Source organism: Podarcis pityusensis, assembly GCF_964106645.2.
Source record: "Podarcis pityusensis genome assembly, chromosome: 1".
Lineage (NCBI taxonomy): Eukaryota > Metazoa > Chordata > Lepidosauria > Squamata > Lacertidae > Podarcis > Podarcis pityusensis.
This window is the reverse complement of record NC_138028.1, coordinates 104,565,132-104,584,325: the sequence shown is the minus strand read 5'-3', so window position 1 is coordinate 104,584,325 and position 19,194 is coordinate 104,565,132. Positions and strand designations below refer to the sequence as shown.

Sequence of the window (19,194 nt, the reverse complement as noted above, 5' to 3'; positions counted from 1 at the left end):
TTGTCCCTGAATATCTTTGTGATATTCCTTATTCTACACAACTGTTAGTATAGCATCACTCTCTGGCTACCCTTGTTCCTTCCGATTTTAGGCTGCAGTCGTATTCACACTGAACCTAAGATCAAGTCCCATTGAATTTAGGGGCCTTCTTTTGAGTAGACATGACTAGCAGTTCACTAATGGTGCCTCGTAATGGAACATTTAATCATTACGTTTATCTTACAGTCTTAGTAGACTCAATCCCAGGTAAATATACATACGGTTACAATATTTGTCATCAATACTGGTTGCCCAATTAAAGTACCTATTAAAATATTAACTTGCAAGTTTGGGATTTTATTCTGTATGGAAACAGTAGGGTTTTCTCCCCCTCCCCCTGCCCCTGAAGTTCAGTACTTGGAATAAACTGTATTTCTTCATTACATTTCTACTGTTTTTCTCTCCTAGCTGCTAACAACATTGTGAGATATGGAAAATGCCCTTTCCGCACAGGTGAAAGGACTCATTTTGTCCTGGTTTCTCCTATCATAGAGAAGACTCTGAATAGATTTCAGGTAAATGGATCATACCCATGGGGCTGATTGCAGTTAGTAAGTGAACGGAGACTTGCAAGTATTGTGCCACGATCCCAGTCTTTACTAGCAAGTAAGTCCTACTCAGTTCAGTGGCACTTACTTCCAGGTAACTGTGATTTGTAATTTTAATCATAATAGTTAAAACCTACATTCACTTTCCAGAGAATGCTTTTCTTCACAGAACTTATCACAAAGAGGCTGTGGTGTCCAGTAATGGGGAGTGAGAATTAAGAGCTTAGAAGCTTTCTGAGAAGCGAGCATAGAGACCCTCGGATTTTAGCAACATTGCCACGCTATGTTTGAGATCCTCAACATCACGTGTGCGAATATAAGGAAGTGCATATGACACGCCATCCAGAACCTAAAAGGCACTTTCATGATTCTTGGTCTGGCACATTTTTTTCCTCTTCTGCTTTTAGTGATTTCACCAAGGCCCTACTAGTGATGTTTCCTAACAGAATTAGGTTGCCATTTTTAACAAGCAGCCAAAAGGTGTAAGTACATTTTATTCTGGCTAGTTAGCAACCCTGCAGGACAACAATTGGTTTACCTTTAAAATTAGACACACAGGCATTACTTGCAGCACTCAAAAAAGACAAAATAATTTATTATTATTTTTTTCATCAATGGGTACTTTCCTCCCAGTCCAAATAGCTTCAGAAGAATAATTTTTGTCTGGACCAAGGCAGGTGGAGGGCGGCAGGTTAAACCTAGTAAATAAACACTCCCACAGAGGCACTACTTACATTTTAAAACTAATGAAAATATGCTTAGAGCAAAGAGCATCTAAAGTGACTATCTTGGCTCTTAAGGACTAAAGGCTAAAGGTTTTGCCTGCATAACTGGGAGTAAGCCCCACTGAATTAAGTGGGACTTACTTCTGAGCAGACATGGTTAGGATTTTAGCCAAAAATACAGATTTATAGTTTGTTTAAAAACATCAGAAAAGGGAAGGAACACATGACCTGCTAATACCAGCATTTTCACAAGATGTGGTGTGTTTTTCTTTTGACAGATATATTCAGGGATTTCCAGGAGAACCATACTGCTAACAGGAATCAAGGCAGAAGAGGATGAGGACGATGAAAGTGTGCAAGATATGATTGCGATCCACTTTCAGAAACCTAGAAATGGTGGCGGTGAAGTGGAAAATGTCAAATTTGTTTCACAAGGAGCCAAAGTCACTTACTTTGAGAATGATGCAGAGAATGTTATATGACAGTGAATGAAGTTGAACTCGACTTTCCATTCTGCCAAGGGCTTCATAGAACAATAAACATGCTCTGTATTTTATTTTATTACACTGGATGGTGTGCCTGCTTTTTTTCTAAATCAAAAGTTATTTTTCACAGATAGGAAGGTTCTCTGATCCAGCAAAAGTAATGACAAACAGTGCAATCCTATCTAGGCATGTTTACTTAAAAGTAACTCTCACTGTTTTAAATGGGGTTTACTCTGAAATAAGGGTGCATTGGTTTGCTGCCTATGTTCATCAGACTGTAAAGAAGGCATCACTAGGCAAGCACTGATTGATCTTAGCACCACAGAGATGATGGCTGATATAAGATGACCACGAGTCCTTTACAATCTCAGGAAATTGATTATATACTAAGTCTTTAGAGTAGAAGGTTCTTTGCAGATAGCTAATATTGGATCCTAGATTGCTGTTATGGTTGATACGATATAAGTGCTCATAATAAATTGGTGTGTTTCGAATATATGTCTAGTGCTTTCTTTCTTCCTAAAATCTAATTAAATGAACCTGGGACTGCATTAGTTTATTATTTATTTATTTATTTATTTATTTGTGTGTGTGTGTTCGTGTGTGTATTCACATATGATATATGTGATATGATAAGGTGTGTTTTTCAAATACATTACCTGCAATAGGATACATGTAGAAAGCAGAATCCAATTAAATTACAAATCATTGTCAGAATAACTTTCATTTGCAAAGGATAATCCAAACAGCCAAAGTCTGAGTAAAGCCCAACTGAGGTATAAAATCATAAAGGAATAAGTCAACATGGCCGCCACTGCCTTCCAATGTTTTTAGCCAATGTTTTTGATTGATGCGCGAGTTCCTTGGGCCCCAGACTATAGGAACTCCTGGGGTCCTAAAGAACTGTTTCTCTCTTCCCTTTACTGCACTTTTTCTGCTTGCTTCATTTTTCTAGTCCTTGAAATCCCTTCCTTTCATCTTAACAACCAATACACATCTTTCCTCTGGTGGTTTTTGCCTGAGAGAAGGTACTTCCTACAAGTTATGTTCTGCAAATGCTAACTATACGATAAGGGTTCTCATCCACACTTTTGCTTGAGCCGTGTTTTGATCACATTGTGTGCTGAATAATTCCCTGGGGTCTGAGAGCATTTCCTGTCTTTCCGAGGCCATTCCTTGCTGCTGATGTCTATTTTGTTAACATTTAAAATCTCCAAGGAGCTCGAGGTGATGTCAGTAGTTCTCCCCCTGCCCATTTTACCTTTTCAACAACCCTGTGAGGTAGGTTAGGCTGAGTTTGTGCATGAGGGAAACTGGCTTGATAGACTCAGTCTTGGGACTTCTTGTGGAGAACGAAGGAGTTTTGGATCCAGGGGGTCCACAACACACCCACCCACCCTGTCTCTCCTAGAATAAGGAGCTTCTTGTGGGCATGCTGGGGTCTTTTATGATGAGGAGACCCTTCTGTCAAATCTAGTCCTGCCCCAGCCAGTAGACCTACAGATTAGAATTGCGCTCTCAAAACATTGCTCCAATTCATCTCTTAATACTTAATGTTTAATACCTCTTGCTTAACATTCCCACAGTTGTTGTTATTCCTATTCCAGTTTTGCATTAAAAAAAAAAGTATTTCCAGAGGAACAAACCTTTGAAGCTTTTATTAAATAACATTTGAAGTGGACCACAGAGAGAATTAAGGGACGTGGGTGGTGCTGTGGGTTAAACCACAGAGCCTAGGGCTTCCCGATCAGAAGGTTGGCGGTTCGAATTCCCGTGACTGGGTGAGCTCCCGTTGCTTGGTCCCTGCTCCTGCCAACCTATCACGTCAAAGTGTAAGTAGATAAATAGGTACCGCTCCGGCGGTAAGGTAAACTGTTTCCATGCACTGCTCTGGTTCGCCTGAAGCGGCTTAGTCATGCTGGCCACATGAACCGGAAACTGTACTCCGGCTCCCTCGGCCAATAAAGCGAGATGAGCGCTGCAACCCCAGAGTTGGCCACGACTGGACCTAATGGTCGGGTCCCTTTACCTTTACCGAGAGAATTACTGGGATATGTTAAACTGATGCCCACCTCCCACCTCGAATTAAAAGATGTGGAACAGAAATGGGTCATGCAGTGAAGTATTTTAAGAACTTTTCTGTGCATGCAGTAATGGAAAAAGCTTGGCTGCTTGGATTTCTTCCTGACAGACTAGACGAGACTGCAAAAGTACCTAGAATTGCAGAGTTGGAAGGGATCAACACAGGATCTTCTATCCAACCCCCTGCAATGCAGGAATATGCAGCTGTACCATACGGGGACAGAAATCTGCATCCTTGCGTGTTATCAGCAGCATGAGCTAACCAGCTCTTGGAAGATTAAATGAGAATTAAATGAAGTTTATTCATTTATTCACATTTATAAATCAAAAGAAGACGCCGATAGGCAACGAATGCTTCCCTCGTCTCTTCTTTTCCTTTCAACGAAAGCACGAGACCCTTCGGTTCCCTCATTTAATACAAAAAAGCGAGCGAGGGCTTCTCGACGCCTCTCCGCCCCGCCTAGACAAAGTTGCGTAATGCCTCTCTCGTCTAACTGGAACGAACTACACTTCCCAGCATGCACTCTGCCAGCCCGCCTTCCAAGTGTTCAGGGAAACACTCGACAGAAACGAAAGCAAATGTTTTAGCGTCGCTTCTTCCAGGAGGAACGCTTCGCGAGGCCAGATCTGCGCGACTATGGCAAGTGATCGAGCGTTGCCTTTTTATATCTGCCTTGCTGATGGGGATTCGTGGAGCAAATGCTGGGTCTTCTGAAGCTCCCTAGAGATGATGGCTCTTTGGAAAGACGCCGAACCAGGAGCGTTTCCCCGGGGTGGCGTAGTCGCGTCTCTAGCGCCCTCCGATATTTCCCTTCCTCTGTAGTTACACCAAATGGCCAAACAGGTTCTGTGCCCGTGTTTCCCAATTTTCAGTGTTTATACTACATTTTTTTAGATTTGCCTTGAAAGAGTCTTTAAACCTCTTTTGTTGACCATTACGCTTTCCATTTTTAAGTTCGGAATAGAGTAGTTGCTTTGGAAGACGATAATCGGGCATCCGCACAAGTCCAACGAAGTGGATGTTGAAGAATCATTACTTCAACACTGGTGATCTTTGCTTCTTCCACTACACTGGCATTAGTTCGCCAGTGGGAGATCTCCAGTGGCGGAGTATGTTCCATCTTAGCAAATGCTTGGGTTTGGTTTTTTTAAATCACACCTTAGACGCAGTAGAATGATAATCTGCATCTGCATAAACTAATTTTAAACCTAGATTGTTGAGAAACTTATTTTTTCCAGGAGCTCTTGAGCTCCATGTTTTTATGACGTGCACTCAGGAAACTTTGTTTAATGGGCCTCTTTTGGTTTCATGCATTGCCTCTGGTACTTTGATAGGCGCCTTTAGCTACCTTAGCAACTGTTTGTGATCAGTATCGCTTGGTTTTTCACTAGCATGATGAATCAAAAGACCATTGCATATATTTCTGTCCTTGGCTTATCCAAAAAGGTTTTAAAAGATATATCCATCTCCAGTACCAGGTTGGCTTGGAAAGCACTGCAATAAAACTATGGACATAAGATGAGGGCCCTTTGAGCAGGAGCCTGCAGAAGCTAGATAAGTATCTGCAGGGATTTTCAGTAGATTGGTTTCTGACTCCCAATTGTTTAACAATAGCAACAACAAAAAAGAAGTTTTTTTTTTACCAGTGGGCATTCTCAGACACATATTAGCAAATTCAAGGCTGCACTGTTAAGGAAAAACTCGGCTGTTTGCAATAAGGTAATAGATGGGGAAATAGGTGATGTGTGGTAACAGTTGCTTGAGACATTCAGGTATAGAGCGGTATACAAATTTTATTAATAATATCAATCATACTAGCTTGATTCAACATCTTACCTCTCTGCAAACAAGTCAGCTGACATCGTTTAACCTCCTTGCAAATTTTAGTCAACCTGATCAGGTTGAATGGTAAATAAGCACATCCGGAAGTGACCTAAATTAAGAGAGTTGAAATGAAGCATAGGCAACCTGGCCGCCTTACCTCCCCCTTTCTGTCTCTGATGGATGGCAATAAAGGATGCAGTGAACAATTTCCCTTCATCACTGATGAACTTTAGGCTAATGGCAACGGTGACGAGTTAGTAATCACATTTGAATCTCACACTTTCTCCAACTAACTCAAGAGTGGTGTAGCCCCACAGCCACACTGTGTAGTAGGTTAGGTTGAGAGATGGTGCATTGTCCAAAGCAATTCAGTGAGTTTAATTGCTGAGTGGAAATTTGAACCTGGGTTTCCAGCAGCCAGTCCCAGCAAGCTAACCACTGCATCCCAGTTGCTACCAGCATCCCTTTGTCGTTCCCTTGCTTTCAGTGGAAAAAGATTCTCACAGTGGCCTGCGTATGTAAGAGCAATAACCAACAAGGCAGTTTGTTGCAGTCCTTTGTTTTCGGGGTTGCCCCTGGTTGCCTTCTCCTGCTCTGCATGCTTTTCGTGTACATATTGTTGGAATTCTGCCTGGGTCAGAGGAATGTGCCACAAGCGTAGGCACCGGCAGATATTCCTGTCGACCTCCCTGCGTCTCCCAACCTCTGCTGATAAGCAGGCAAGGTCCGGCGATTCTTCTCAGATGTATGAGAGGAACACACCGTTCTTCCTCTCTCCCCTTTGGTGTCCCCAGGGAGGGGAAAGAAGCAGACAGAAAACTATTTACATCATTTATTTCTGCCTCTTACATCAGTACAGAGAAACATGTCTGCACTCAACAACAGCAAGAAGAAAAAAACTCCTCCCAAGTACATCCAGTACGGGTCATATGACACACACACACACTGAGCTAACATCCGGTGCTCAGTACAGAATGGACTGCCCCTTTGTTCCCATGGCAACAGTCACAAACATCCTGTCTGGCTTTCCAGCCACAAGCAGCTGGCTGAGCTGCTAGAGCCTTTGCTTGCTGCAGCATTGGTGCTTTATGGTAACATACTCCCCCTAAAGTATCAATGTGTGCCGCGAGCAAAGCGTCATCCAGAGAAGAAAACAAACAGTTGTTATATTTATAACATTCCCCTGTTGTTTCAGTTCCACCCTTGGAACTACCCGCCACTGGTTTAACCAATGTACCTCTCTGGTTGTGTGACTTCGCATTTCCTCGGTTAACACCTCTCTGTTGTGCCTTTGTTTCTGACTCAGACACAGCTTCAATCTGTCCTTGGTCGTTTACAATAGCAACATATGCAAGGTTAGCAAACTCCTTTGAATACCTCTTGGGTGGTACACCCTTCGTTGCTCTCTCAGACCTGCGTATGAGGTTCTGATCCTCTGTGCTCACCGGTTCAACCTTTGGACTCTGTTGAGAACCAGTAGCAATCAGTGGTTCTTCCTTCACCTGTGAAGGTCTATCCATTGTGTGAGATTTCCTCTCAATGACTGTGACAACTGAGCTGTCTGAGCTATCGCTGTCATCATCAGTACTACTGAACTCAATAAGATCAAACTCATCATCATCATCATCATCAGAATCGTTTCCTGTGGGAAATGTCTGTACTATCCGCTCTTGCTTTGGAGCACTCTCTAGGAACTTTGTGAGAATCACCTGACCAGATTCAGACAAAATTACTCTGTAGAGACCCTTTTCATAACCCACAAAAATGCCTCTGGCATTCTTTACTCCACCTGGAGCTTCTGTTCTCACATGAGACCCGAAAACCTTAAAATAGGCAACAGAAGGTTTTCTATTGAACAGCTTCTCAAAAGGAGAACATCCCAACTCTGTTGAGACCTTTCTCAACCACACATGAAGATAGGACGCTAGCGATTCGGCCCAATATTCATGTGGCAAATGTGAACTCAGCAATTGCGCATTCATCCCCTTTTGCAATTCTTTGTTCACTTTTACACAGACCCCCCTGTTCCACGCTTCTTGCGAAACTGCCACTTTGTGGTCTATCCCTTTTCCATCCAGGAACTTCTGAAACTTCTGTAACAGAAAAACTTGTTTCTCATCTGTGAAAAGACAATCAATGTTAGCATCATGCATACTTTTAACCTTGTCACAAAACTCCTGAAACTTTTCTAAAGTTTCTTGTGGTTTCTCCATCAAATAAACCCAAGAATAATTAGTGAAACAATCCACACACACAAGGTAAAATCGTGCACCGCCTCTAGATGGTTCTAGAGGACCAATCACATCAGCATACACCCGCTGAAATGCTCTGTCGACCTTCTTCGTCACCTTCCTGGTGCTCACACTGGTCTTGGTCACCCCTGCAAGAGAGATTTCGTTAGAAACAGAAGAATTACATTTCATGTAATCACTTTGATCAAAAGTCAACAAATACAGTCCATCTTTCTCTTTGGCAGTAAGAAACAGTTCTCCATCTTTGTAGATCTTGCAGCTTTTAGCATCATAGGACAGTTTCAGTCCTTTCTTTGCAATCTGCGACACGCTCAGCAGATTAAATCTCAGTTCTGGAACCAGGTAAACATCACTTATAGTCAAGTTCAGACTCTCAAGATACACAGTCCCAATTCCAGTCGCTTCCAACTCCTGACCGTTGGCCTGTTTCACAGTGAAGCTTTGCTTCTTCAACGTCGAAAACAGTCCTCTGTGCGGGCACAAATGTTTTGTACAGCCCGTGTCGATTATGAAGGAGTTCCCAACATCTGGCATGGTTCCTTTCGCCATCATAGCCTTTGCAGGTTTCACCTGGCACTTGGTACGGCTTTTGCCTGACGCCTGAGGCTTCGTAGAGCTGCTCTTTGCTCCTCTTGACTGGCGCGGCTTCTTACAGTTTCGCTGTAGATGCCCAGTCTGTCCACAATTGTAGCATCGGACAGCACTCAATGCTACACCATGCTCTCCAGTAGCATCAGCAGTGGGGGAATTAGAACTCTGTTCTTCCCTCCCCCTGTCTTTTTCTTCCAGTGCAGCAAGTCTGTCGTGTTCATTCAGGACCACAGCACAAACTCTCTCCGCGGTCAGCTGCGCGGCCGGTAGGGAACCAAGCTGACTGGCAACAACCTTGTAGGTGCGGCTAAGGCTGTTTATCATCATGAAGCAAAACACTTCCTCCTGAAGACGGAAATTGCGTTCCACCATCTGTTGACGCAGAAACCTCATTTCTGTCAGGTGCGCTTGAACATCTCCATCAGGCGCAAGTCTCAGATTGGTCAATTTCTCAAAATACAGCAACGCTGAAGAACCAGCATCTCTCTGATGCGTTGTACGCAGCGTGTCCCATACCTCTTTCGCATTTTCTAAATGCTGAACATGCACCAACTGATCATCTGAGACACACAGAATTATAGCAGTCCTGGCCCTTACGTTCCGTGACTCCCAACCTCTGGTTGGTGCTGCAGGGATGGGGTTTTCGATTACATCAAAAAGCCTCTGATTCTGCAGCAGGGCCTTCATCTTTACAGACCAAGATGAATAATTGTCATTGGTTAAGGAAGGAGGGCAAGGCAAACCTCCCCCTTTCTTGGCATCCATCTTGAAGCCAAGCCTCTCTCACACTGTCAAACAAACTGTGAAATCCAACAGTTGTTTTTTTTCTTTCTCACGCAGCAAACTGCAGATTGTTTACGCTCTTTGCACCTGGCAGCTAAACTCAGGCTGCTATTGAAAAGTCCCTTCCAAGAGCTCGTAAACCTTGTAGCCAAAACATTCTCTGGTTTTGTTTCGCTTTCCCAGGCTTACTCTCAGAGTCCAGCCCCTTTGCCAGTAACTTTCCAACTTTCCGTTACCTAGCAACAATGCATTTCAATGGGACTCCTTATCTACCACAAAAATTTGTGGAATGCAGGCTTCAGCCTTCAAGCTGCAGGCCTCTTCCTTCGGAGCTTTTGTTTTCTTTGAAACGCAGCTCCGTGAACCAGGGAATTAATCTTCCTGCGTTCACACTTTTAGCCCGAAATGCAGCATACCTTGAACTTTGTTGCTCTGGAAAACACCTCTTCTTTCCACCAGCTGTCTGTGGAGCCTCTGGCTGCTTTCAGACGCTTCTCTTCCTCCTTGGAGCAGAGGAGGACAATCCACCAGCCTCTCATGCAGATGTCCGATGAATCGCAACCATCCGAAGGCTGCCACTGTTGGAATTCTGCCTGGGTCAGAGGAATGTGCCACAAGCGTAGGCACCGGCAGATATTCCTGTCGACCTCCCTGCGTCTCCCAACCTCTGCTGATAAGCAGGCAAGGTCCGGCGATTCTTCTCAGATGTATGAGAGGAACACACCGTTCTTCCTCTCTCCCCTTTGGTGTCCCCAGGGAGGGGAAAGAAGCAGACAGAAAACTATTTACATCATTTATTTCTGCCTCTTACATCAGTACAGAGAAACATGTCTGCACTCAACAACAGCAAGAAGAAAAAAACTCCTCCCAAGTACATCCAGTACGGGTCATATGACACACACACACACTGAGCTAACATCCGGTGCTCAGTACAGAATGGACTGCCCCTTTGTTCCCATGGCAACAGTCACAAACATCCTGTCTGGCTTTCCAGCCACAAGCAGCTGGCTGAGCTGCTAGAGCCTTTGCTTGCTGCAGCATTGGTGCTTTATGGTAACATATATGCTTCCTATTCTCAGGCCCCTCACTGACCCGCTGGGCAGTCATTTAAAATATATATATATATATATATATATATATATGTATGTAGTTGTGTTTCTGCATTCTTGCATACTTAGGTAACGTTGCTGCAATGTGCTTCCTCACCTCCCCCCACCCCCGAAAAGGTGTGCAGGTATGCTCCAGTTCTGATAACCAAGAAGTATCTGGATTGTGAGAGAGAAATAAATTTCTATTGTTAGGGATGGGGGAAAAAAATGTGGGCGAGGAATCTTGGAAGATAACCAAGATGAAGGGCATTGTGGAATGTTAAGACTTCCATTGCATGCGGTGTTAGATATGAAAGCTAGGAACTAAATGGCACCTTAAACCTAGGTTATGGGTGCAACAACAGAATGTCTAGGCGCACAAGAATACAAAGCTGAAAATGAATGAACTGCAGCTAAAATATTATGTTCATTTTTCACAAGGTCTAGTCCTTTCCCTGCCCACTCCTCTAATTTTCTTAAGAGGGTCTCTTCTCCGGTCTTCAGAGAGTAGCTGGAAGTGGGGAGGCAGAAAAAAGTCCTCCTTTCCTTCCACTCTGCAGTTTTAATCTGAAAACTTAGGCTCAGTACTGTGCCCAGAGCTCAGAAACCGCTTGCACTAATGAAATTCCCTGTTGCGAAACACGTCTAGAACAATGGGAGTTTCGAACACTGGTTGCATGGGAGTTAATTCCTGGTCATTGAGGTACTTTTCCACAAAAATGAGTTGGACGCAAGTGGGGAAAGGATGTAGGATGATGTGTGGACGGTACAAGCTACTTGTGGTACTTATGGGTACAGATTCCATGAAGCACAGCTAATGCAGATGTATACTTAGAGAGAGCAGAAACCAGCAATCAATCTTAAAGGTTTCCAGCATATTGGATCAAACTCTGCAGAGAGTGGATCATTTGCATTATCCAGCTATGTAAGTAACCCAAAGGACAAACTGCATGGCAATGCTAATACTAATTTTACTGCGTGACTGTTGGCTACAGATAACTGCTACTGCTTATGCCTCTTTATAAGATTAGAGCTGCCACATGGGAAGTTTGGAGGGCACAGTATATGGTAAGCAGGGCATTTCATTTCACCTAGAATATCCTCATTGAAGAGCTATTGCACTTCATTTACATTGCCTCAAGAAAGCTCCAAAAACTTTCCTTCGTGTTTCTCATCACTCTTTAACTTGTTTTGCATTCTTTCTTCAGCTCAAGGATTCATCAATTTTAGGAGGGTATCCAGTGGTGGTTTTTTGTTTGTTTTTTAAATATACTTTTTTAAAGGATAAGCATAGTAATAGGAGGAGAGGTGTTGACATGTAGAACCAGTCTGGCTATAGATTTGATTTTTTTTTTTTTTTTGCCTCAAATGTGCCCTGGCTTATTTTTTGGCTTTTCATATATATTCCTGCACTTGTGTAGGTTTTGATGGTTAGTGGCAGTAAATCTTGTCAGAGTTTGCACTGGAATGTATGTGCACTCCATTGTAGAGTTTTGCTTGCTTATTGGAGAGAGAATGGATAAGGTGGGTATGTCAAGCCTGGCAGACTAGTTTTCCCTATCTCTCTGGCTTTTCTGACTTTAAGGATTGCCAGATCTGAGTATGGCTGACCCGAGTCCTCTGGTATGATCCGAAGGGGTTCCGTCCTTCTGTCCGTTTGTCTGTCCACCTTTCCTTCCTTCTTTCCTTTTACCTTTCATCATTCCCAAGGTAAGGGATGGGGCCAGAGATGCAGAGAATGTGTCATTGAGCCATCTGGGCCACCGCATGGAGGTGGAGGGTCAAGGAGGTGTTGGGAGGGAGGGAGTTTGCTGGTCTTGGCATTACAGTCATACCTCATGTTATTTCCGCTTCATGTTACGTTCTTTCAGGTTACGTCCTGCGGCGACCCAGAAGTACCGGAAAGGGTTACTTCCGGGTTTTGTCGCTCGCGCATGCACAGAAGCACAAAATGACATCACGCGCATGTGCAGAAGCGGCGAATCGCAACCTGCGCGTGTGCAGACGCGCCGCTGCGGGTTGCGCTCTTTTCATGTTGTGAACGGGCCTCCGGAATGGATCCCGTTCGCAACCAGAGGTACCACTGTAGACTTTTTGTGCTCAACTTGTGTGCCCAAGCACATGAGCTACATGGAGAGGTGAGAAAGGAATTTTTCTGCCAGCTCCCCCGCCCCCCAGGCATGAAGACTTTCAATAGAAAGCCAGTAAAAGGGTGGAAGACCCCTGGAGTCCTGCATGCCAGGCATCAAGATATTGCGGGAGAAACAAACCTATGTGTGGAATATGCTAGCTTTATTTGAAAACCCAGGGTATATATGGGTAGGGGTAGTACCTCTGGTGGGGGCAGTTGGTCCGACCACCTTTGGTTCCCACCCTGCACTCAGCTCTCACCTGTGGCCCCAGGTACGTCACTTTGAAGCTGCTAACACAGTGGCTTGACTTCACCCCTGGAAGCGGACTCCATTGTCTCTTGAGACAGATGGATGACAACAACAGCAATTGATTACAGCCGTTTCTAGCATTCACCTTGGCCTCCCTCCCCACACCCTGCTTTTCTGACTGGTATCAATATATTTCTCAGAGAGGGAAAAATTAAAAGCAGCCCAATTTTCTTCTGTCAGCTGCCAGACAACAACAGTGGGGGAAGAGGGAAAGCTATTTTTCTAGGAGGGGGTTTTAGGGTATGGAAAGGAAATGCCCATAAAAACCTGTGATTAAAAAAATAAATCTGCTTCCTTTCCCAGCGCTTCTAATACTGGGTAGCTTTAGCACACTCCGGAATCAAAGGGTTTGTGTCCCTTTTGTAGGAAATGCATACTTTTTTGTGCATTCTGCAAGCACACGATAAAGAAGATTTGGTTCATTCTGCAGTCCTTTAGGAGAAAGGGATATTTAGCATGAAGTGTGTTAAAAATAGTCCTTGCGTCGTCTTGGATTAAAAGTTTGCGGATAAGGTTGCTGAGCTGTCCGTTTGAGTCTGCTTCTTCACTCCTTTTAGAAATAGGAGACAGTGATGGTAATCATAGTTCTGATTTCTTGTCATTTTATAATATTTTTTTTTTAAAAAAGAACCCTCCTACAGCAGTGCTTGCAGGCTGTAGCACAACTGCGCTGCCCTGTCTCCTTTCTGAAGCAGTAACCCAAGGAATAGACATTAAGTGCATTGTACAGAGATTTGATGCAAAGCTAGCTTAGGTTGCAAGATGTCAGCAATTATTGACAGTTCTTCCTATCATCGACTTAACACTGGCACACCAAATTATGTGCAAAATGATCTGCTACTCCATACATACTAAAGCCATGTCACTCCTGATGGGGAATGGTGAGATTTACTGCTTTTAAAATAATAATAATAATAATAATAATCTGACTCCCCTTTGCAAACCAACCAAATATTTGGTGTCTATTTAGTGTCTGAGGTACAATTTTCTATTATAGAGTAAGGCCTATAGTGTTGCCTAGGCCGTGAAACTCCACACCCAACGTGAGAGATCTTCATCACCATAGTTTTATCATCCTCATCATCATCCTCATCATCTCTAAAGATTGTTTTATTTCATCATGGTTTTCAATTGGTTTGTTTGATGCCTTTGGGTAGAAAAGCAGCCGGTAGGTACACATTTTAGAAAAGTAGCCAGGGATTAGTTCATTCAGTGTTGAAACTATGTGCTACTCTTGCAGAGTGAGACCATTCTGTTTCATGGCAATAATAATAATAATAATAATAATTTATTAATTTATTTGGTGGCTTCCAACAGAAGATTAAAAAGATATTAAAACATCAGTCATTTTTTTAAAAAAAGCTTCCCTAAACTGGGCTGCCTTCAGATGTCTTCTAAACATCCGATGGGAGGGTGTTCCACAGGGCAGGAGCCACTACTGAGAAGGCCCTCTGCCTGTTTCCCTGAAACTTCACTTCTCGCAGTGAGGGAACCGCCAGAAGGCCCTCGGCGCTGGACCTCAGTCCTATGGACTGTTTTTTTTGGAACTGATGAGAACAATTTTTTTTTTTCTGAATAGGAATTAGGCCAAAAGGCAGTTCTGAGGAAAATTTTATGTGTGCAGAACAATGAGACTCTTGTGTTTCGGTATTTCGTGGAATGAAGTCTATAGTGGGAGTGAGTGTTAATTATTTTGTTTTATTTTATGTTTCTTTAAAGCACAACATCCGTTTCATGTCAACAATACGAGCAATACAATTTCCTCAGCAGTTTGTACTTTCTGTATTAAAAGGCCTGTAAAAATCCCCTCTTTTTAAAAAAATTAAGTACTATGGCATCACAAATTTACAAGCATCGCTATGCCACTTTACAGAGGTGGGGGCTGAATTGAATCAAATGAATAATAAGAATACACTTGCTGTTTGTGCAGCATTCATCCTGATTTCTTTGGATGGAGGTTATACGCCTTCTCATCAATCCATTGTTATCCCACACTTTCTAGAACAGCTGTTTGTCGCTACCCTTATTGCATGTAGTCCTCCCTAGTTCCATTAATGAAAGCCCGGACGAGGACTCCTGATAGCACAATAAGACTCCCATCCTCATCCCACAGTCCCCCCCAAATTTGCTTGGGGGTTCAGGAGAACCTGCAGACCAGCATGTGACGGAGTGATTGTTCAGTCAAGCAAGCTTGTACCAATGGAGCAATCTCCTTAGAACTATGTTGAATCCCACCCTTTGTGTTTGAGTGTGTTTGTTGCACCACACCACTTCCATCCACTTTAATTGGGCAAACTTAAATTTGGCAGTGGATCTGACTGAACCCCTCCTTAGTGACAGTCGGAAGGGGGGTGGGGCGCAGACCTGTCGCTTTCAGTGTCCCTTGCGTTTCTTCATAGGCCACCGCACAAGCTGCCAAGCCAAAAAGAACCATTGTGGTCTGCGGTGTTCCAGATGGCCTCCTAAGTGACGACGTCATGGCCGACATATTAATGATTCATTTTCAAAAGGGAAAGAATAAGGGTGGCGATGTGGAGGATGTTGCCTACCCGACATCAACAAAAGGAGTGGCATATGTAACGTTTGAAGATGAACGAGGTAATGTCAGAGGAAGGAAATTAGAATTTTGGGTCCTTAACCGTAAAGCGGAATTCTTGCTCTGTAAAACTCCTGCGTTCTTGACGTCCTGGCTCGGCGTACTCTGGGTTTGAAACCTCTCACAGTGTATAAGGTTGCCTGCCATTCGTCAGACACATAAATGCAGCGAGGCTTTAGAGAGAGAGCATTTGCGTGGGTGTTTTAAACTACTCGCACAAGAATGAAACGTATAGTACGCTGCCTGGCAGATGAAAAAATTGCAGCTAAGCCTCGGGGGGAGTAAAATTGCTGCCAATTAATCTTCTAAAGAGACAGGCTGCCGTCATTCTCCTCGGAACAATTTTTGCGTGGTGCAAAAAAAGTATCGGGAGACAAGTATCGAACACTGGGGGCGGGGGAAGGAATCCCAGAGGAAAACTACCAATGAGAGGGACCCCCCCTTCCTCCCCCAAAATCGAGGTATTTCGGGAATAGGGTTGGCAACAAAGCATTCTGACTTTTACTTCTTTCTACAAGACAAAATCTGAATTCCTTCTCAGATGCAGAAAATGTTCTCAGGAAAGGCGACCACTGCCTAGAGGACAAGAGGCTGCCTGTGGGTTATCCCTTGAAAGTGTCGTCATATGGAAAAAGTGTAAGTTACCCCAGCTCGACTTTTCTTCTTCTTCTTAGAATCTCCAGCCTTTCAGTTGTTTATTTTATTTATTTGTGAAACTTGTTAGTCACGTCTCACTTGAAGGTCTCCAACTGACTTAACGCTAAATAAAAACATGCACATACATAGAGAGAGAGAAATGGGGGCGTGGGGGAAGTTGTGAAGTGGCAGGTGTCACCAAGGAGCTCTTTTTTGTCAGGACCATTGCTCTTTGTTAAATTTCAGCTGAGATAACAATACAGCACAGTGAATGTTCATGTCATTGTGTAAATAATGATAACAGTAGATCTCTTCTCCATAGAGCTTACAGTCTAATGTTTCACAGAGAAGGGGCAACTGAGGAGTTGAGCGATGGGAGTGATGAGTAGATTATCAATGGCTACTGACCATAATGGCTATGTTCTACCTCAGGCAGTGTTTGTCCCTGAATGCCTGGGAACCACAAGTGGGTAGAGTGTTGTAGCACTTAGGTTCTTGTTTTGGGCTTCCCATGGCATCTAGTTGGGCACTGTGAGAACAGTGCTTCTGGACTAGATAGGGCAGTCATCCGATCCAGCAGGGCTCGTCTTAAGTGTAATAAGGCATCAGTGTAAAGAAACGCACACAGGTGCCTGTAACCTAAAAGTCTAGTGTTGTCTTTCAGTTATGATCTCTCTCTCTCCCTCTCTCTCTCTCTCTCTCTCTAGATTTTTACCTGCGTGACATGCATCCTCAATTTGTCCCCATTTGGAGAGAAATACCACTTGGAAAGTCTGGTGCAAGACTTCAAGAAGAAGTTCCCAAATTTGAGCTTTAGGCCATTACAATCTAACGGGCTAATAAGTGTACAGGGTCCGTTTTTAGCCATCAGTGCCCTCCAAAAGAATATCTTATTAAACATAAAGCATTCCCTTTCAGAACAACATGTTGCAAGAAATCTGAAAGCATCAGATCACAGGCCTGGTACAAGACAGGCAAACAGTGGATTATCCTCAGAGCTGAAAAATAATTTTGTGCAAAATGAAAGCAAGGAGGAGGGACTAACTGTTGCCCTTGACACCGATACATATCTCTACATGATAACATTTCGAGACGAGTTTTACCAAAGGATTCTAAAAGAATGTGGTGTTACTAGTTATGCAGCTGAAGATGGGGAGGTCACCACCATATATCTAAAGAGTGGCAACACAAAACCAGGTTCCAGACCATTAAGATGTGCAAAAGATAGGGTTGAAGGCTTGTTGGCAGAATTATATGGCTTTCTGCGTAAAGAAAGATTGTCACATGAAATGTCCAACAACTCTGAGAAGCGGAGACGTGAGCGTGCATGTGAGATGTTAAGGAGCCAGTATCCAAACGTTCTGGTTCTACTATACCCAACTTACATTGATATTATAGGATCCTCCTTAGACATTTATGAGTTTGCAAGACAAGTAAATAAAATGATGGGAAATGTCCCCAGAGAACCTTGGAGATAGGCAGCTGGTTATTTTGATCTCTTGAGGGCAGACCTAGATTTTCTGTTCGGCACAGGAGCTGCCACCAAAAATGGCAACCTTCTGTTGTGTTCTCTGCTTGTAACATTTTATGCACACTTGGTAGTGTTGTGTTGTTGTTGTATCATCCGTTTCCCGACCCCTGCACCACATCAGTGGTCAACAGAAGTGGTAAAATGGCACAGGGCAAGTGGCGATAAGGAAAAGTGAAAACTTTACACAAGGCTTGTTTTTTGGTAGAAGTACTATGTTGACCATAATGGCTAGTTCTACACTGACAATAAAGTGAGCTGAAACATATTGACAGTAACAGTGAAAGGACAGCTGCTGCCTAATGGAAAAGCTGAAAGTAGAACAGTTTAGCAGTTTGTGGGTTTTTTAGTCTATAGATGTGACCTTTTCAGTGTCTCCCTCAGGATTTCAACACACTACTTAATAGAGCTGTTTTGCTTTCTGAAAGTTTTTGTTTCCTCCTAGCCTTTTTCTCTGGTCAAAACGACCCATCATTCTCAGCAAGTTCCTGCTCACTTGAGAGCTTTCTTCAGTGGTCCTGTTATATAGAAGGTGATGTCATAGTTTAGTGTGGACAGCTGAAGCTGTTTTCTGTGTTTGACAATGAGACCTGGAAACAAGAGATTTCTTCATGATGTATATAGTAAAGTATCACCGGATTAAAGCTGGCTCTGTTGGTCAATTTGTTTCACGTTAGTCCTTTTTGTGCATCGACAGTTAAACAAAACTGGAGCTGTATCTCTCATACCATGAGTTTTATAGCGCAGGGGTGGTTAGCCCACGGACCCCTCTCCCTTGTTGCTAAGGTTACAGCTCCTACCATCCTGAGTGTTGGCCATGTTCATGGGTAGTGATGGGAGTTTCAACAACATAAGTAGCTGCCTCAGTATCTGATCATTGGTTCATGCAGGCCAGAGTTATCAACACTGGCAAGAGCTCTGCAGGGTTTTCAGGCAGCGGTCTCTTCTAGCCTTTTAAAGGAAGGCTTTTGCTCTGCCCCTTCCCTTTTCCTGACTGCTAATCCAGAACTGAAAGAAATGTGGAGGGACGTGCTGTTTTACTAAAGGGATTTGCTGGGAGGTCATTTCAAGGGAAATTGTTGAGGAGTTGGATATGGGTCTCCACCCAGCCACCCTGCCTCTCGTTTATAGAGTAAGTCTCCAGGGAAAAAAAGTTTCTGATTTGAAATTTAGACACTCAAAATATGTGATGGTGATGAATTGCATGTGTGAATTGGTTCCAATCAAGATTCCAATTGAAAAGGAATGCGACTGGCCTGATATGCAATTAACCAGCACAATAAAATCAAAAGGCCCAGAGCATTTGCAGGGACTTAAATATGATGGGGATTTTTCCCCCCAGGAAGAAAATGCATCTTCTCTCAACTGCCTGCATCTGTTCCCTATAGAGGGCATTTGCAAGTTAATATTACTCATGATATCACTGGAAAAGGTGTACAGGGATTCCCAGACCTGTCTAGAGCTGTTAAGGGCCCTGGAACAGACAAAACTGCATTTGTCCCCTGCTATGACTCTGTATGACTATGAGAAACACCATGATTTTTAGTCTGCTTTGAGAAACTACCAGCAAAATCC

General features: G+C 43.4%; 2 protein-coding genes across 6 annotated transcripts in view; both read left to right on the top strand.

Moving 5' to 3' along the window:
- The window catches only part of NMI (N-myc and STAT interactor), a 135,070-nt gene extending 132,779 nt beyond the window's left edge, over window positions 1-2,291 (top strand). For all 4 annotated transcript variants that reach the window (XM_081008532.1, XM_081008529.1, XM_081008530.1 and 1 more), the window contains 2 exons: window positions 448-554; window positions 1,591-2,291. In XM_081008532.1, the coding sequence (XP_080864658.1) occupies window positions 448-554; window positions 1,591-1,794 (311 nt within the window). In that variant the 3' untranslated portion in view covers window positions 1,795-2,291. The remainder of the gene's footprint in view (window positions 1-447; window positions 555-1,590) is intronic.
- Window positions 2,292-4,419: 2,128 nt separating this feature from the next.
- Window positions 4,420-18,281, top strand: RBM43 (RNA binding motif protein 43). Of its 2 annotated transcripts, none has more exons than XM_081008660.1 (4): window positions 4,420-4,519; window positions 15,259-15,457; window positions 15,997-16,091; window positions 16,799-18,281. In XM_081008660.1, the coding sequence occupies exons 1-4, from the start codon at window positions 4,517-4,519 to the stop codon at window positions 17,567-17,569; spliced, it is 1,068 nt and encodes a 355-aa protein (XP_080864786.1). In that variant the 5' UTR covers window positions 4,420-4,516; the 3' UTR covers window positions 17,570-18,281. The 2 variants fall into 2 exon arrangements, with proteins under 2 accessions (XP_080864786.1, XP_080864785.1); XM_081008659.1 differs by lacking the exon at window positions 4,420-4,519 and adding an exon at window positions 12,232-12,556.
- The last annotated feature ends 913 nt before the right edge of the window (window positions 18,282-19,194 follow it).